Below are 19,233 nucleotides of genomic sequence, written 5' to 3'. Positions count from 1 at the left end.
GATAATGCTTTGCGTGCGCTAATTTTTTATTATTATTATTATTATTATTATTATTATTATTATTATTATTATTATTATTATTATTATTATTATTATTATTATCATCATCATTATTATTATTATTTATTATTTGGGAGCAGGGTAATAGGGCGAACCGGTTGATTCAACTTGATTGTTCCTGGTCTATATTTCCCCTCCCTCCCCATGTTCCTCTTAAAATATTGCCGTCGATGAAAGTCACAAATTCACAAATTTTAGAAATAAAGGTTATCTACTGTTTAAGGTTTTCTGATTGTTTTGAGTGAATTTCCAAACGAAATATTTTTTAACCACTTTGAAACAGGACAATCTCCGATTATGGCTCCTGCTTTGAAACTAAATTTCTTGCCGGTATCATATTGCAAGTAAGGATCGACTGGATTAAATAAACCGAACTGTCATCTTGTACAAACATCACGTCTGATAGTTTCCGGCTTGCACTTTGATAATGGCGGCTTGTGTTATTTTCCATGGAGAGACGCGAACTGAACATCTACTGAGCTAGACCAGTTTAAGGTGAGTCGTTATGCCTTCTCGGAGCTAATGGTGATTCATTAGTTAGCTTTTTGTTTGTAGTACAGCAATCGTTTAGTTCTGTCGCGTCCCGTTGGCTTAAGCTTACATAATTGATTGCGATCCGCATAGAATTTCTGAGATGAGACTTCTAGCTTGGCACGTTATGCTGCGAGACCAATCAGGAATGTTTAGTAAATCTTACTTAAAATTATTTTTAATTTATTGAATCCACGACGTATTTTCCCGCCTTCCTTTGAAAGTGCATCAGCTATGATGCGTATAAGCAAACGTTTTGCAATGCAGGGTCGTGTAAGGAAGAGGTTTTCCGGTAAACATGAAAGCTGAGTGAAGATTGCAACTGTAGCAAGCAAGTACACAACTAAAGGAACAAGAAGCTATATGATTTGCTTTTGAAATCGAAAGCATTGGAATCCTATTTAAACTTTTCAAATGTATACAAACGACAGGAATACAGTCATAACCTCCCCCCTTCCCCCTCCCCTTAGAAAGGCCTGATAGACAGTCACGAAACGGAACGGGGAAGGGTGGTGAGGGCAACTATAGGCGGGAGAAAAATATTTTTAGATTTAATTTCCCGGTACGAACCTTTCATTTCTAGGTTCGAAACGTACGCTCGATACAATACACACTAACTTACATTAGCAAGCAGTAAAAAGAATTGTGAATTCGTGACGGAGCCCGCTTGACCTAGACTCACAGAAAATAAATGCGTGGATGGCTTGGATGCACGTATGCACATTGAGTCCCCCCACTCTTGATTGATATATTGGTTTTGCAATAAATAAAAAGAAAACAAAGCAAAAACAAACACATCTCAAACACATTGTTCTGATTGGCCACCGGTAGACCATGTTACAAGGAAAAAAACATACAGAATGACATTTTGTGTAAACTGAGCGTTGTTTTGATTTATAGCCTGAAATGTCGGCTGTTTGGTTTAGTTTAGTTTAGTTTCTTGTAATTCGTCACAAGGAAATATATACATAAATTATCATATGACAATAGAAAAACAGAAGAAGAATAACAATGCTGTGGCGTGACCGGAGAGACGAACAGGGTAGAGCCCCAATTGTAACGTATCCCCTAGGATCAACACACGCTTAACTTCCTGTTGGCGCAAGTTGGGCTGCACCTACAAGGGGTGGGGTAGCTCTGACTGTGTTTTGATCGAATTCCAGATTTAGGCATTTTACACCCAGACTGACGCAGATGCAAAATACAGTTGAGATAGTATTTCTCAGTTTCGGGGATCTCGCCAGCAGCGTTTCTAGTTTGTTGTGCCATAATCTAAAGAGTGAAACAGTATCTGTTTTCAGTCAAATTCCAATTCTGTTTTACAAGGAGTTAAAGCTTAATCCTGTTATTTTCTGTTTCCAAGCGGATTGTATAACATTTTTTGTTGCTAATCTGCGTATAAATTACATCTTTAAGCAGAGCTATCGTGCGCAATGTTACGACAACATGCACCTGTGAGTAAATAGTGAAAACCTCTGCTTAATTTTATAACATGTTTTAAGCAGCCACCTAAATAGCATATTTAGACGCATTCATACGGTAAGTTCGCGACTTTGCTAAGGTGAGGCTTATTTTTGTTTAAACGGCCCTATCGTTATGTCTGCTGCTGCTAAATGCTTTTTTGACCAATCAGAAGAAGCGCTTTGGTTTAGTTTTGTTTTAAACTTATAATTAAAACTGGATTATTGGACAGTAGGTGACGTAGTTCCCGGTGTTGTGGTCTGGTCTTTGTGCGTATATTCCGTATATCCCGGGTCCGCAGTAATTGGCCTTAGCTGTTGCGGTATCCCTGTCCATATTGGGCAAAGCTGAATAAATAAATAAATAAATAAATAAATAAATAAATAAATAGATAAATAAATAATATAATATAATTCCAGAGTTTGGATTGGCTTAGAGGCTATGGGATATCAGTCAATAATGCAAAACCATATGGAATGGTTATAGCCAACAAATCCAACGCGCGCGTGGAATAATTGTTAATTAATGCACATGCGTTAACGGGGCACGTGCGTTATGGAGATCTACAAAATGTTCGAAGAATTGCGCGCACTATGATTGGTTGAATCGAGTTCATTACATCTCCATAATGCACGTACGTCACATCTCCGTGCGTCACGCGCGTGCATTATAATAAATTTCCTACAGCTTCCTGTTATTCTCTGCCTTATTTTACTTATGTTTGCTTGTTATAATATACTCATTGATGCTATCATTTCTTGGCAGTCCGTGGCCGTGTCCCAGCATACCCTGGTGTCTCAGTAACATGTGACGCAGCTTCAATGTTTCGTTGAAGTTATGCGCTGTCCTCGACGGCTGTTTCTTGCTTTTTGGAACATTTTACTCATGTGTCTGGTGTTCTCTAACATAAGTGAGGGTAAGTATCGCACGGCAATAGACAGCGTGACGCGCTTTGCGACACTTAAAATGTTAGTAACACTGGTCACGACATCAAGTAACAATGTAACGCTATTAAGAGAACAAAAAGAACAGTTGAGACCATCATTCGATTGTCTTAACAGACAAGATTAGAGTGTTTTTTGATCTCGGGCGTTTAACAATAGGCTATTGTTAAGAAACAATACATAGGATTGGAACATAATAATACCGGGGGTTATAGGCCGCCTGTGGCACAGGCTAAACTTAAGAAGATTTCGTGAATCTTGTCTCTGGTACATTCATTATAGAACTAAACAGTAGACTGAAAACACAAGAAGTATATGTTGTTTTTATCTCAGTATCAAAGGGCAAAAATTAAAAACTGAATAGTTTCAAGTATGTTTAACTTTTGTAGTCGTACAGTTTACCTATGCTTCTTGTCCAGCACTTGTTACCATACATAGCAAGCGGTTTCGGTGTATTTTTTTTCCTGCGCTTTCTGCTATTTTGACCGCGTGAAAGCTGGGGCAAGAGCGGAAAATAGGAGAATAGGAGGAGGAGGAGAGAGAGAGAGAGAGTGGAACTTTCGCGGGATCTAGCCTGTGAACAGGCTCCCAAGTGGGGTATAGGGCGAAGAGAAATTCGAGCGCCCTTTGGGCTTCTCGCTCCCAGACCGCGCTCGGCTGTCTCTGCTCCGCTCTTCATTCTCTTCGCCACATTGGAAGCCCGCAGTTCACGGACTAGCGCGATCAAAAAGCAAAAAACACAGAAAACTCCACGGATACGATTGCCACGGAGGCTAAGCACATACCAAACTACAGTATCTCGTTGACCAAAGTTAATCAAGATTTTTCAACAAAACTTAAGATACGCGTACTATATTAAATTTTGTAAACTTTATTAATCACAAGTCGAAATAGGGTGCAATTATCAAGCGCTTAGTTCTCGTTGCCGGAGTTTAGTTTAAATCTATTCTCAACGTAGCAGTTGTCTTTGACAATAATACGACATTCTTTATCAAATGTAGAAGCAGAAGAGTGCTCACCAGCCAACAGCCTGCGCTGTCATCTAAACGCTTCTTGTGTCACCTCGTTGGGCTCATCTCACTGCGTTTGCAATTCAGGATTCAGTGGAAACGGTCTTGATTGCAGTGATATAAACGAGTGTGCATTGGAGGCTCACCACTGCGGTATTTCAGAAAATTGCTTTAATATTGTCGGCTCATACAGGTGCAACTGTTCGGCGGGTTTTGTTGGAAATGATTCTTTCTGCCAGGATGTTGACGAATGCACAAACAAATCACACAACTGCCACGCGCATGCCTCTTGTCAAAACACTGCTGGTTCTTTTAACTGTAGTTGCAATCATGGATACCATGGTAACGGGTTTAACTGCACAGACCAAGACGAATGCTCTCTGCAGATTGACAGGTGTCATTCAAATGCAAACTGCTTCAACACTCCCGGGTCTTTTAACTGCGCCTGTCAAGCCGGATTTACAGGAAATGGTTCCAGCTGTGAAGATCTTGACGAGTGTACTCTAGGCTCGGATTCTTGTGAAAACCACACAACTTGTGTAAACTCGTTTGGTTCTTACTCATGCATCTGCAAAACAGGTTTTACAGGAAATGGATCAAGCTGTATCGATATGGATGAGTGTGGTCTAGAAACTGCAAATTGTCATGACAGCGCTGTTTGTTCAAACACGTTAGGTTCTTTCCTATGTACCTGTAAATCAGGTTTTACAGGTAACGGGAGTGACTGTAAAGACATCGACGAGTGTGGACTAGCGGTAAATAACTGCGATGTCAAGTCTTATTGTGTCAACTCTTACGGGTCATATAGTTGTTATTGTCAGCCAGGGTACAGTGGAGATGGTTGGAAGTGCTTTGATATAAACGAATGCGAAGTTGACGTTCATTCTTGTAGCAAGAACAGAGTGTGTAGAAACACCCCTGGTTCGTACAAATGTGAGTGCGTTGAGGGTTTGGCTGACAATAGAATTCACTGCAAACCAATGAACAGCTGCCTATCAGACAAGGAGTGCAATGAGCATGCGCATTGCAGTGAACTGAATGGGTCTTTAGTCTGTCAATGTCGCACTGGATTCATTGGTGATGGATATGAATGCAAAGGTAAAGTATTTACAAGAGTTTGGTTAACTGTTAATTGTTTGTTGATAAACGTTTGTTAGTGTAGTTATCATGCATTTGAATGATTAAATAAAGGGTCCATGAAACAGGGACAAACGGACCAGTTTAAACGGCAGTAGATGAAGCAAATAGTGACCTGAAACTGCAGTAAAAAAAAATTAAAAGTAACGTTATTCGATCGCGACGTTTCGATGTATCCAACATCATTATCAAGAATAGAAAGAACGTTTAATGTCAGAGTTGCTTAAAGAGTTGCGTTTGAATAATTAAATCTCATTCGATGGCGCTGTTGCTTGAAGAACAAGTGAAAGCAAATTAACAAGTCTAAAAGAAAACATGCGGCCAGTACTAAACGCAGCAAAACCTTCAACTAGAGTCAAGCCCGGGAAAACATGCAAAGCCATGCAACCACGCGTGTGAAGATATGTCACTGTTGCCATGTGCGGGAAAAACAAAGCTGGACACCTTATGATGTTATACAACAGAAAAAGTATTTCAAACTTAACAGTGAAAAAAAAAAAAAACCTTAAAAAATCAAAATATTCTAAGCCTCGAGCCCGGGTCATTTGCTTCATATCTCTTTTCCAAATCCACTTTACCAACGAGGGATTGCTGAAGAAACGATAACTGAGATTTTTAACTGATATGAGAGAGCGATCGTCTGCGATCATATGGAAACTACTTCTGCGATCGTCCGCGATCCTGCGATCACGATCGCAGGCGATCGCAGAAGATAGAACTATGCTCTATCTAAAGGCTGGTTTCCATATGATCGCAGACGATCGCAGACCTTATTGCGATCTGCGATCTGCGATCTGCGATCCGCGATCATATGGAAACCAGCCTTTAGCCATGGCAACAAATGACACAAACTGTTTTCAAATCAGTGCTTATTTTACTTAAGCCTAAATAGTGTACATTAGAGCTTAATCCCAAAACGCTTTTCCCTGGCTAAACAAAGCTTTATTCTCTCAATTCGCCTTACAAATGGACTGTTGTCGTCTACGTGAGAACTATTGGGACCTTAAGCAGCGACGACGACGACGTCAACGAGAACGTTAGAAAACAATAGTTTTAATTAGCAGAACACTGGCTCTGCACGTGCGTTATACACTTTGGTACATTTCTTTGTCGTCCTCTGCAAAACAACAACGTGAAATGACCAAATTTAAGGTTTTATGGAAAACGTGAACGCATGATGATTAATTTTCCTTTCTCTTACTGAATTTTAATGGCGCCCCTACGACGTTAGCTCCTCGATAGTTCGGCTACATTGCACAAACTGAGAGAGTATTAATCATCGCGAATTTATTCAGAAGACGCGACGGTACTTTTTTAAGTTTCGTTTTCGTCGGCGTCGTCGTCGTCTCTGCTTAAGGTCCCTATATATGAACATTTTGTAAACATCATAAGCTGTCCATCTTTTTTTTGGAATATCCATTCTAGGCGCCAAGTGCGATTTTGTAGCAAATTATAGATTTACAAAGCCGAGAAACCTCAGAAAACTAATTAAATGAAAGAGGCATCAGTAAACAAAAATTGCTGTATCGCTTAAAGATGTCCTATTTTACTTAAGCTTACTTTTTCTATTGGAAAACCACATGTTGACTTATTAAAAAGATACTTTTATCTTTATTTTATTAGCCCAAGACTCATTGCCAAATATGGAGAAGGTGTCGGCGAAGCAAGCTCAACACCAACAGTACGTCATTATAGGTTCAGTGGCAGGGGGTGTGGCACTTACTGTCCTAGTAGGGGTGGGGTTAGTCTACAGGTAGGTAAAGGTTGTTGCTATCGAGGGGTGTTGTTAGTTCGTGGAGAGGAGCAGTTATTCATTGATGAAAGGGAATTTACTCCAAGCGTAGACCTTTTTAACAAATTAGTTTTGGTTTTGATCTAATAAGCAGCTTAGGAAAAAAAGTGCAAAGAAACTATTGGTTGTCGACGCCAGAATACCATTTTCTACAAGAACACGCATCTAAACTTTTTGTAAATTGTTTACCAAGACACTAAAGGGCGCATTGCTAGCATCAAGAATGGCGTCGCCGCGAGCTGATAAGATGCAATCATTTTTCTTTCATGGGCTTGCATCCTCATCAGTCGTGGCTCCGCAGCTCGCCGCTCGAGGATCTTTTTTTTTTTTTAATTCTCGCAAAGCGTCGGCTTTCTATTTTTTTTTTTACGACTGGTCAACCCAAAACTCTGTTGTTCATTAGTGCATAAAGACATGAATAGAACATCTGGGAACGAGTTGGTTGATCTGAAAACAAAGCACAAAGTAATTAGGTGAAGCCTTGGGTCGAGAATGAGTGAAACTTGGAAATTTATATCCGAGCAGTTTTGCGCCATGCTCACCCAAGATGCGGGCACGGTGAATACGATGTCGTTTGTAACGCCAGTCTGTTTTTGATTTTTATTAAATTTCGCAGGTTAACGAGCAGAAGAAAAAGTAAACCCATCATTCGTCATGCCAGCACAATTATAGGTCAGCTTGATGAAATAATGATGGAAGACCAAACGGAAAGAGCTCTTGACTGTGTGTCGGTGGCATCATCACGATTCTCTATTCCCAGTCTACATGTATCAAGTTTGAGTATATACAGGACGCGACATCAAGACTCTCGTATATGACGGGAGTGGATGAACGGTCGGAACATTCATTTTATAGCGCGGCTGCGAGCAGGTTCCCTCGTTGAGTGAGTGTTGATTGGGGAAGCCTCGGGTCATACAAAATTGAACAAAGGGGGGAGGGCTGGTGGGGGTGGGACCCTCTCCTTTGCATTAATATAGGTATGTACCGCGCCAAAGGGAATGATGTTTAAGTCAACTTGGTCTAAATTTGGGACCTAAATGCGTATTGTTCTTTCGGTTCTGTAATTGGGTAGAGCTTTGTCTGTAAAGAGACTGGAACTGCTTATAATGTGTATTCACGTGTTCTATTTGTCTTTTTCTCTTTCATCGACAAAGGAGACAAAAAAATGAACCAAAATTAAAAGGAATGGAACAAGAATGCATGGAAATATGAAAACAGGCATGGAAAATGACGCCTTTCAGCTTGAAATAGGGTACGTGAAATGTTGTGGGACGGTCCCGTCTGGCCTCGTACCGAGGACACTCGGGAGAGCATCGCTAATCAAATCCAGTGATCGTGGGTTGAAATCCCACCGAAGTCAAAGGTGCACCACCGCGGGATAGCAGCGTTCGTTTCGTTTACCAAATCGCAATTCGGGGCTTTCCTTCTCGCACAAGACACTCACCTAAACATAGGAGCGTGCTCGCAACCTTTGTCATTAGAGAGATTAAATTAAAATGATGTTCACCGCAAACCGCAGAAATGACCACGTGACCATGTTTATCATTCATTATCCGCTCGCTGTTTTCAGTTTCTCAGAAAAATTGAGTAGTTTGCGTTAGCATGAAAGGCCAGAATTATTTGCACTATTCTCATCTATGTACTTAATTCTTCAAGAAAACAGAAACGCGAACCTCACGTTTGCCGTTTGACGTAAACGTAATTCTCTATGGTCTTATGGGACATTTAATGCCTGCAAATTTTGCAACAATTTATACGTATTTTATTTGTGCTTTGTTTTGTTAATTTTTGCCAGCACAGTACTGCGTTTAATCGCTGGCTATCTCTATGGGTTGTGGAAAGAAGTTTCGCTGATTTCGCTGAGTGTTGCAATTGTTAAAATCGTACAACTGTTTGAACCAATCAGTATAAACAAAGTGATTTTGCATCAAGACGGAGCAAAGCCATGAAGCGTGACTTCCCATGGTTGCGCTTCATGACTCATCGGCAACTCCCGGGAAGTTTGTGCAGGGGCCCAAGAAATATTTTTCAATTCTCTTTTAAATCAACCGCTGGTAGTTTTTCGCGCAAACTAGCCCAATGTGTTTCTTAATCTGTTAACGTATTTAATGTTAATCATCAATAATTTATTTTCTGATAATGAATATTCTGCACGTAAAATAGAGCCCTATATGTTTAAGGGAGTTTTAAGAAATGCATGCCATACCCCAGTTAAATTTCCTCCAACCTAGCAAACAAAAATATGCCCCCAATAAATAACGTGTTATCACTTATCTTCGTAGGGATATATGAACAGTTAACAGCCACTGGTTAACACTAAAAGGGTTTGGACAGTCTTCCGAATCACGCTTTTTGTTCCATGTTTAATTGTCTTCCTTCCAAATCCCCCTGATTTTCAGATAAGACGTCATGACACTTAAAATTTCCCACTAACGGATGTTATCTCTTGCTTGCAAGGGGCAGGTTTCCACTTACATAATTAATTGAAAATAAGCAGGTAATAACGAGAAAATTTTCGATTTTAATATTTAGTCCACTACGGTTATTGACTACCAGAGCAGACGCATTTCCCTGAATTTTGTAGACTTCTATCATCCACTGCAGTCAACAAAAGTAGGAAAACTTGGGCGTATGCTACTATCTGTTGTTTCCAGGTATCTGTTTATTGACGTTTGAAAAAAACAATGTAAATTGAGTTTAGCTACTGTAAAGTCACGCGCACCTCATACATTTTGTATGAATACATTATAAACATTACTTGAGTACCCTTTAACGGCGGAGGAGTCGTGTTCTTCATTTTGTCAGGCCATTGTCTAATAAAATTATTGCCTACAATTTTCGATGCAGTGTGGAGTAGCGATTCTTTCATAGACTTAACGCTGTCTGTTTGAGTGGTCGTCTGTGATTAGCTTGGTATGTATGTCTTTAATATGTTAAAGGGGTCTTTTGAAAGAACGTTAGAGCCCTCTTTAAATTCCCGTTTGCTATAAAAACAGCAAACAGCATATCAAAAGAGAATTTCTTTAATGTTAAATATTGCCACGTGTCAACTTATCCACCCAGAGGATAAAAACAAGCGAAGTAAGAATTGGTTGATTTGCGGCGTAATAAATGACCTTGGAAGTAACTTTCATTTTCGGGAACGAGAATTAATGGTGAACAATAGAAACAGAATACTTACTGCGTATTTATGTTCGGTCAAAAGTGCTTAATTACCTTGAGAACTATGAAAGTGAAACATGTAAAGCAACTTTCAATTTTCGTTCGAACTTCATTTTCTTACAGTTTGATTGGTTCAGCAATTTTCTTTTTTGCCCAAGGGCCGATGGGTCATTAGCCTCTCTTAGTGGTTCGTCACGCGTTCCTGCCGAACCCCTAAGAACGTCCGCGTGGGAGGCTAATGGGTCATATGATAAAAGTAAGAATATATTTTTGTGTTGGTATAAATATCAGGAGCACTCAACCGTTCAGAAATTTAGTTTTAAAGAAAATCTACAGTTTTTCTGCGGCAAACATCAGCTCACAATTTTGTAACACTGGTACACTAATTCCTTTCGTTTTTTAAGGGGCAAATATATAAAAAAAATGTCAGCTCGCAGTTTTGTAAAACCAACAAAGGCAAGTTAATTCGGGGAATAAAATTCCGTTTCCTAAAACTTTCAGCATCTTAAATTTTCGGCTAAAGTATCTGGCGAAACAGATCATTCTGTATAAGCTTACACCATTTATATGTCTTTAAAACGGCACTAAACGAACACAGGATACAACATTTTAAGTATAAGTACTTAATTTTTTTGTCGGGTACTCCTGTAACTTGTATTAAATACGACCCAAACCATGATCTCTCGCTTTATTATTAATTCACATTCGTGGTCTGAATAGTTAAACTTCCCAAAAAAGAGTCTGTAATTAAGCTGACACTCCTAGCTCCTTATAGCATTGTTTCATGCTTTCCTATAACCAACCATTCAATTTATGTTGTGTGAGTTTGAGCGGAAGTCGAAAACACCGGAAGTCTGACAATGACTCATCGGCTGTAACGAAGCTGTAACGCTCTAACGGGCTGATGAAAAGAAGTACAATATGCTTGCTACTAGGGACTGACTCTTGTTTAACACTTCTTTAAGAACTGTAACTGAAAGTAGCGTCGAAAACGAACTTTCATAATGGACCGTTATGGTATTAAAAATATAACATGACTATATATGCCCTCCACTGACTTTGTTTAACACAGAAAGGGAAATGTACTAAAATTACTCGATGACCTTAAATGCCGGTTTCGAAAACACCCTGGACGGGAAGTTACTTAGCCAGTAAGGCTTTAGCGCTATCACATTTGGTTGTGTAGGTTTATAGTACAAGTCCCGCAGTACAGAGCACTCGGTAGAGCCCGCGTACAACTGGAAACCTCACAGAGTTTTAATATATGAGACTGCTGTAACTCTGGAGACGAATTTAATGCCGGTTGTTGTCCAGTATACTCTATGGAAAAAATTAGCATTTTCATTGTTACTCTCGTATGGCTACTTTGCTCTGATGTAAGTACTTTTGATTTAAAAGTTGTTGTTTTTTCTGAGGTATTTAATTTTCTGTTGATGTAAATTTTCGGACGATTTCAATCTTTAATTAATGTGGGTATGTAGAATTTTGTAAATAGTCATTTTTCTGACAATTTTAATTGCTCAAATTAGTTGAATAATCCACCGATGGAAAACAAAATTCTCTACTTAGTTCATGAGCATCTCTCTGATCGATAGTGTTTTTGTTTTTTGTTTTTTTTGTATTCTCTTATACTGTTGTGTTTTATATTGTATCATATTCACTTCAGTTCTGTGTCAGCCGTTTTGTCGGCGAGATCAACATGGTAATTTAGAGGATACAGGTTTCAGCCTAAAAGGGATTTGTATTTTAACTTTATCTTGTTTAAAAGTATCAACTGGTTTAAGCGTCTCTTTCAGGCAAACACTGATTTTTTCTGAAATTTCTTTTGGAACGTAGTTTGAAAAACTTCTAAAGCGTCGAACGAGGGCCGTATATTTCGGTAACTGAACATGCCACGTGCTTCTTCGTTTTTTTTCTTTTATCACACCCACGCGCGCCTGCTTTCGTGACATCACCTGGAGGTATTTCACCGGTGTGAAAAAATAATTCACCTGTTTGGCTTTCAAAAGCGCAGTTGTATGCGAGGTGTGTGACCTGTTAATAAATTGTAAAAGACAAGACCGATCCTTACGTAGTTGAAGAAAGACGAAAATAAAATACAAAACCGGAATATAAAAAAAATATATATATAGAAAATATATTTAAGTATACACACTTGCGCGGTAGAAATTTCAGTTTGGATTTCGGGGGCTGTAATAAAATGAGCTAAATACTGTACAGAACCGTTTGTCCTGCTTTTTTATATGCTATATACACCCCGTTGGCTCAGTATCATTCCGTGTCCAACGGGCGCTCGTGGAACAAGTGCTAAATATGGACTATATATATGTGTTAACCGTTGTTTTTGTATGTACGTTTCTCTGCTGTATATTGCTCTTCAGACAAAGTTTTAAAAAGTCGCCAAGTTACAAAATTTATTGAGAAGTTTGCCACTGACTTTCAGAGTTTCGTCTTTCGCCGCGATCACTTTCATTCATCACGAGATAATCTGCACCATATATAATGAACAAGCAAAACAATTTAACAAAATGTTCTCTTGGTTTTTGCCTATCATAGGTGCATGGTGTTGTCTTCTGCAGCTTCGACTATTACTATAAACCAGGTCAAGGCTGTGTAGCATGTCCGCCGTGCCCGGCAGGGCAAGAAATAACGGACAACTGCGGATATGACAACAACGGAGTTCAAAAGGGGGATTCGTGTAAGAATTGCACTGCTGGCGTGAGTTATAACGACAAGAAAACAAGGGAATCATGTAAAAACTGCCACGACTGCATTGGTATGGGAAAGATTGAGATAAAGGCCTGTACACTGAACAGTAATGCTGTCTGCGCATGTCCCAAAGGGTGAGATACGTAGATAAGGGTGTTTTTTATGCGCCTTTAATGCATCAGTCAATTCCCAGTGGGGCTTAGTCTTCCTCGTCGCTTTTGACGCGCTCGTGATTTTCATCTCACAGCAATACCATGTCAAATGAGATCCACAGACAAACGGTCCACACCGGAGCAATACTGAGAAATATAGCTTATCTGAGTCTTGATTAATTGGCCTAAAGAAGCTTTCATTAGAATGAGGGGTAAGCACAGAAACGAAGAAATCAACTTCTTTTTAACTATAGTGAGGGGCATTTGAACAGTTCGTTTGTCCCCACGGTGAGGCATTTCTCAGTTTGTTTTCCAAAAACGCTAATGCCGGCCATCCTGACTTACTTAAGTGTGTCTGTGGCCCCAAATGCTTTTATCAAATAGTAATCCTGCAATTTATTTTGCAGTTTTTATGAAACGAAAGACGGAAAGTGTTCGGCTCCGACGACACCGAAGAGTACGATGTCAGCGCCGAAGACGACGACGCCAGCCTCAGAAAGCAAACCCACGATTTCTGCCCAAACGTCTTCGTCGCGAATTGAAGGGCCGAAGAACAACACAACACAAATGCCATCAACGGCGGTCAACGGCTTTAAACAGCCCGAGGACAATCACGAAAACGATTCCAATGCAGCCAAAGAAGAAAAGGGTAAGTTTTTGGTACAGGTAACAAAAAACGGACACCAACTAAACATATCTTGTGGAACCAAAGATTTTAACCCGGCTAAGATCTTTGGTTTTCTTGACATTTTTGTGGGATATTTTTAAAGTTGTATTATTTAATTACTTTGAGACTAAAATAAATTCAGGTAGATAGTTGTTATGTTTGCAGTCTTAAAGTCATAGAAACCATTTTCGAGAACAAGGCGTTTCCCTGTTACGCAGTATTGCCTGTTCACCTGATGATGTTGTGCCGGAAAAAACCGGAATGTTTGTAAAATAAGCTATTTATCTTCTTCCGGACCGCATATCAAGTAATATATCATCCACTCGACTACTTTTCAGAAAAAAGTTTTGGAGCTTTTTTCAAAGCTGGCTGGATTGTGCTTTTCTGTCTATTGGCGGTGATCATTGCTTTGGTAGCAGTAGCGGTATGCCATGAGCGAACCCGCAAGGAAATCAGCGGTCGCTGTTGCCGGAAGTACGGCGCACTGACCACCGACGGTGATCATGATGTCACTTCCGTCTTGGTGGAAGGACATCATGTAGAACAAGCAGCAAGAGATACAATAAGTGAGTAGAAAGGGAGAAAATAACTAAACAGTGACTCTCATTTGGCTCTACATGCTGAGGTGTTTAAAGTGTCCCCTTGCAAGCAAACAAGAACTCAATCCCCTCTCCTCTTGAAATGAGTCCAATAGCGAGAAGCCTACTTACATTAAATTAAAGGGGCATTGTCATGGAGATTTTGCTGTATATTGGCCAAAACTGCTCAGATATTTGACAACGAACCTTTTTTAACGTGAAATTGCTCTTGGAGCACCAGGAGGAAAATATGAAATAGTTTCTTTAAGGAAGAATGAACTATAATCAGTTTTATTTTTAGCAATTTCTTCAAAACTCACAGGAGGGACTTGAAAAATTCATCCATTTCCATCCTAGCCATCCGCAGACAAAAATGATTGATACTAGTTTCTGTGCACTAATGGAGTTATTTTTAACAAAGTTGAACTATCATTTTAAGGTTTCCAACGATACAAATATGTTTTTCCTGGCGTTATTCAAAGTGACACTAAAGATAGATGACACAGCCCCTTTAAGGAGTCAGTTGAAACGGAAAATTCCATATAAAAGTAAAATCTGCCAACAAACCGTTAGGATTTATCAAGTCCATTATATTCTCCATGACGAATAAAGCTTACTTTCACAGCATTAAGAGGTTTAGCTCGGATATCCTGATAGTCCACTGTCTCAGTTCTCTCCAGTCCCCAAACACACAGTAGTAACACATTGCCCGCCTTATAGCTACACACTATCGATGAAACTTTTAAATTAAAGTTGTTGTACTTTAGTAGAAGGGCTCTGTAAATCTCTCCCTAGCTATATATAGATCCTGGTGATGTCTGCTTATACTTGTGTCGCATGTCAACCGACACAGTTCCACTCTATGACTGAGCGTTTAGCCAACCAAACAATGTGCGAAAAGCTGTTATTGTTAGCTCCTGTAGAAAATGTTTCTAGTGAATGAAAAAGGAGAACACTACGCTCGCGTGCATGTAAAGCTACTGATACTCAACTACTCCGATTCTTGTTTGCAGATAATGCCACACCCATCCCTCCTTGGGAAGAGCCTGTACCACCATTCCTGCAGTCTTCATCAGCTGCAGGTAGGCTAACGAGTAATCAAGTGATCATGAATATGGGTCGAATGTATTTCACTTCAAGTAGTCATTAAGCGTGGTTAACCAAATTTGTTAGAAAACTTTAACGTGTTTTTAAAAAACGTCTTTGTGGTCAGTAGCTCACCTAAGTCAGACTAAAAATACAATTTAACGACCCGCTTAAACGTTGCTTATGCAGTTCCTAGAATTGACTCCAGCTTAAATACTGTAACTAGTAGACAAATAAGTAGATCGACATCAAGGCCGAATATTCTTTCACTTTTACACATCAATAATTGATAGCAGTAAAAGCATGATTTAATAAATTCCTTGCTCTTTCTCTGTACTGTAGGAGAAATGTACTGTAGCTGTAGGACCGAGCAAACTGGGGATGAACAGATGCAGTGCGCATGCACCATGAACACCTCAGGTACTTTCTATCAGACTTAATTTCCTCTTGTCTCCACGGTCCATGATCCTTTTGGTCTGCATCGAGTATCTGGTGCAGACCTAACGATCGTGCAGTCTAGGTTCTTTTAATAGACGTAGTCAATTTATACTACTGAATCGTTTTATAAAACAATCACAACTGAGGAATCTTAACATCTCTTTCAGAAACGTCTCTTGAAGCCCACAGCTCGTCGTCCGCCGAAACAATTTCGGAAGAACTGCAACATTACTGTAACAAAAGAAGACAAAAAAGGCAGCAGTCTAGCCCTTCCTCCTCTCCTCGAGTGTCTTCTCCTGCATCTGATCATTATCTCGTGACGTGCAATTCACATTCAACCGGCGCGACTACGTCTCCATGTCACGGGCGTACTTACTCTCCACCCTCCGCTCGCGTGACACCATCCCTTCCTCGCATGCAGTCACCAAACCGCTTTGGCGAAACGTCTTCTTCTAATTCAACTTGCGGGACTCCATCACCACCTTGCAGGCGATCCCCTCAGCATCGCTGCATGACGCCTTCTTCCCATTCGTCTTGTGAGACTTCAATTCCTTCTCGTGGGCGGTCACCTGACCCGTCAAACCTTTCCAGCTTCCAAAACCATTCCACTTTTTCTGATGATCACGAGAGCTGCAATCAGACGGATGAATATACACAAAAAAGCGAGCCATTATCGACTCCAATTAGCGTAGAGGCATTTGACAAGGGGCATGAATCAGACGCATCTAAAGCAACGAGGAGGAAGGCCCCGTCAGCGCTGGTGACAAGAAACGAGGGCCGCTTTGTAGGGGGAAGGAAGAGCCCCTATGGTAAGAAAGAAGTAACCGGAGTCTGCACAGGTGAATTACAGCTAGAGGAACTTTGGCCACAAAACGAGACTGGGACAGACAAAGACAAAGGTTTGCCATTGAGCCCTGTCAGTGACGGAGGTGCAGATCGCGTTGTCATGACAACCAGCGGAAATGACATCAGAGCGGGTGAAATTGGGTGTTTGGTGATTAAGACAAATGTTGCTGGTGAGTTGTCTCAATGAGATGCATTAAAAATCGCTGGAACAAAATAACGATTAAGTTACAGAAAGTTTTAGGGAACGGAATTTTATTCCCCGAATTTACAAGCTGTTGTTGGCTGTACGAAAATGCTAGCTGACCTTTTTCGCATTTTTAACGACATATTGCCACTTCAAAAATGAAAGGATTTAGTTTTTTAGTGTCAAAAAATTTTTAAGCCCGACATTTTGCCGGAAAAAAATAACGAATGAATGAACTAAATGCGAAATTTCTGAGGTGATTAAGGTCTTCCTGATATCCATCGAAGTGAACCGTTGGGTGTGTCTGATGAACTCAAGCAGAATGACCCGTCCTAATTCCTATTTCAGGATTGTGTTTAAATGATCAGCAGCCAAAAGATGTGCGGCAATTACGACAGTGCCAGCCTTGCAATCACTTTGACCTTTACTAATATGTCGAACTCGTTGTTTCCTTTTTTCCTTTTAGTAAATCCTCTAGCCCATCCCTGCAAATATCGGCGGATTCAACGCAATGAAGAGCACCGCTGTCCCGGTAAGAAACACAGAACACCAGAAACTGTATACGTTGTGTATCCCCAGGGGTACTCCTAGGACGTTTTGGTGAAGTTGTGCGGCTTGGTTCTCCAAACCCTGAACCTGTTTCAGACCAAGATTTGGAATTTTCCGGTACTCCTTTTCAGACCTTACCTCTAAACTTCGCAATCTTTTTTGCACCTGGTTTCTAGAATCCATACCCATTACTTATTTTCAGACTTTCAGAACAAAATAACGAAAATCTATACCCTATTTATGACTAAACAAGCTCATAAACCATTCACCCTTTGTCGCAGCACATACCTATGTAGCTTCTGTAGGGGGATTGCGCAAGGGAATGCAACCAGATAGAGGAAATTCAGTATTAGTTCAACTGTAGTGTTACCCAGCTAATTTCAAGTCCAAGAAGATTTGTAGGAAATTGAGTTTTGAGAACAAAATGAGCAAACTAATGATATTGTGCATTTCGACTGCATTTATATCTGCTGTATGATTTCACTTATTTTTGCAGAGTGCTGCCCTCAACCAGACGACTCATTCTTTCAGCTCATAGACAGAGAAAGACTGTGCCTGAGAGAAGAGATTTGTAAAGAGCTAAACAGAAGTTATAAAGAGTTAGCTATCTTTGCACGCGTTGACAAAGAAATGGAGGAATACGAAGCCAGTCCTAAACCTGCTGAGTGTGTTTTGAAAAAAATCAAAGATTCTGTTCCAACAATAACGCTAGAAGAATTCGAGGAAATGCTTCGCGGTATAAGGCGGCTAGACGTTGCACAACTTATTCAAGATCATCATTTTTCTTGCACGTTTTGTCAACGCAACAGATTTGACTCAAAGGCTTAGTTAATTTTAATTGGTTCTTGGTTCAGAGAACGCTCCTTATAGCGTGGACATTACGTTCAATGTTGACCTTTCTCGCACAAAATGTCTATACTTTTAAGTACATAAAAGCGCAACATTCGTCATTTGTGGACTCTTAATTCTTCTCAAGGCGTGTGACGTCTCTCGGCTCTAAACTGGTGAATTCTTTCGATAAATAAGCTTACCGTAAAATTCCAAAGTCCACCCGAAGTGAACCTCTTACACCTCAAAAAACAAAACAAAAAAAAAAAAAAAAAAAAAGCCCGTAAATCTCGGGCAGAAATAGCTTTGCTATATTTTAGTCTCCAGTTTTCAAAGGTAAAATTTCCTTCAATAATGACCCCTTATAAGGGGACAAACACTTCAGCTAACTTATGAGCAATTGATCACCTGCTCCTCTTAGCACTCTTTTCTTCGGGCTCTTGTCAAGGTCTTACGGGGAGAGTATTCGAGAGATTCATTTTACTTAAACAAAGTTTTACTAACTTGTTTACTGAGTAAGCCGGGGGGGGACTCTCATATGAAAGGGGCGGGGATACTCGTTGGAAATTTTCAATTAAACCCCTAAAGAAGACCATACTGAGCATGCCCCAGACTTTTTTTTACCTCCTAAAAGAGACCATTTTAAAACACAGACAAATAAAAAACACAGTAACTTTTCGCGTGCAACCCTAAACGAGACCTTCACGGCTAAATATAATGACGTTTTGCTCAGAACACCCTAGGTGAGACCAAAATCCGAAATTTACATTCCTTAGCGAGACGACGAGCACCCCGCCTCTTTCAAATGAGAGTCTCCCACCGGGCTGAGCGAACCAAATTAAAAAAAAAAACCTGCATGATAGGACGCAACTGATTCCTAATTCTATATGCCCACAGTGTCTGTACAGTTACACAGCCGAGGTCGACTTGCAACTGAGTCGGTCTAAGCTAAAGTGACCTCTCTTAAGATGTTCGCAAAAGGAGACATTATTTCTTCTTTTTCTGTTCCCTTAAGCTTTACTTTTATTTTACACGTGGTATCGTTTTTAAATAGATAGAAAAACCAGTAATAAATAAGTTCTAATGAAATTTCATTTTC

General features: G+C 40.0%; 2 protein-coding genes across 5 annotated transcripts; both read left to right on the top strand.

Moving 5' to 3' along the window:
* The first annotated feature begins 430 nt into the window (after positions 1-430).
* On the top strand, positions 431-9,777 carry LOC146463272 (uncharacterized). 2 transcript variants are annotated; one of them, XM_085084584.1, is made up of 5 exons: positions 431-555; positions 2,818-2,968; positions 3,998-5,104; positions 6,773-6,896; positions 7,552-9,777. In XM_085084584.1, the coding sequence occupies exons 2-5, from the start codon at positions 2,890-2,892 to the stop codon at positions 7,751-7,753; spliced, it is 1,512 nt and encodes a 503-aa protein (XP_084940710.1). In that variant the 5' UTR covers positions 431-555; positions 2,818-2,889; the 3' UTR covers positions 7,754-9,777. The 2 variants fall into 2 exon arrangements, with proteins under 2 accessions (XP_084940710.1, XP_084940709.1); XM_085084583.1 differs by having other exon boundaries at positions 6,767-6,896.
* Positions 9,778-10,301: 524 nt separating this feature from the next.
* On the top strand, positions 10,302-19,232 carry LOC146463271 (uncharacterized). Of its 3 annotated transcripts, none has more exons than XM_085084610.1 (9): positions 10,302-10,353; positions 12,654-12,940; positions 13,366-13,607; positions 13,964-14,191; positions 15,217-15,285; positions 15,632-15,709; positions 15,895-16,743; positions 17,224-17,289; positions 17,803-19,232. In XM_085084610.1, exons 1-9 carry the CDS (start codon positions 10,336-10,338, stop codon positions 18,132-18,134), a joined length of 2,169 nt encoding a protein of 722 aa, XP_084940736.1. In that variant the 5' UTR covers positions 10,302-10,335; the 3' UTR covers positions 18,135-19,232. The 3 variants fall into 3 exon arrangements, with proteins under 3 accessions (XP_084940736.1, XP_084940737.1, XP_084940735.1); XM_085084611.1 differs by lacking the exon at positions 10,302-10,353 and adding an exon at positions 11,246-11,473 and having other exon boundaries at positions 15,895-16,704; XM_085084609.1 differs by lacking the exon at positions 10,302-10,353 and adding an exon at positions 11,247-11,473.
* The last annotated feature ends 1 nt before the right edge of the window (position 19,233 follows it).

This window comes from Pavona decussata, unplaced genomic scaffold (genome assembly GCF_977016875.1).
Source record: "Pavona decussata unplaced genomic scaffold, jaPavDecu1.1 SCAFFOLD_179, whole genome shotgun sequence".
Taxonomy (NCBI): domain Eukaryota; kingdom Metazoa; phylum Cnidaria; class Anthozoa; order Scleractinia; family Agariciidae; genus Pavona; species Pavona decussata.
The sequence above is the reverse complement of the archived record's forward strand: the minus strand, read 5'-3'. Positions and strand labels throughout refer to the sequence as shown.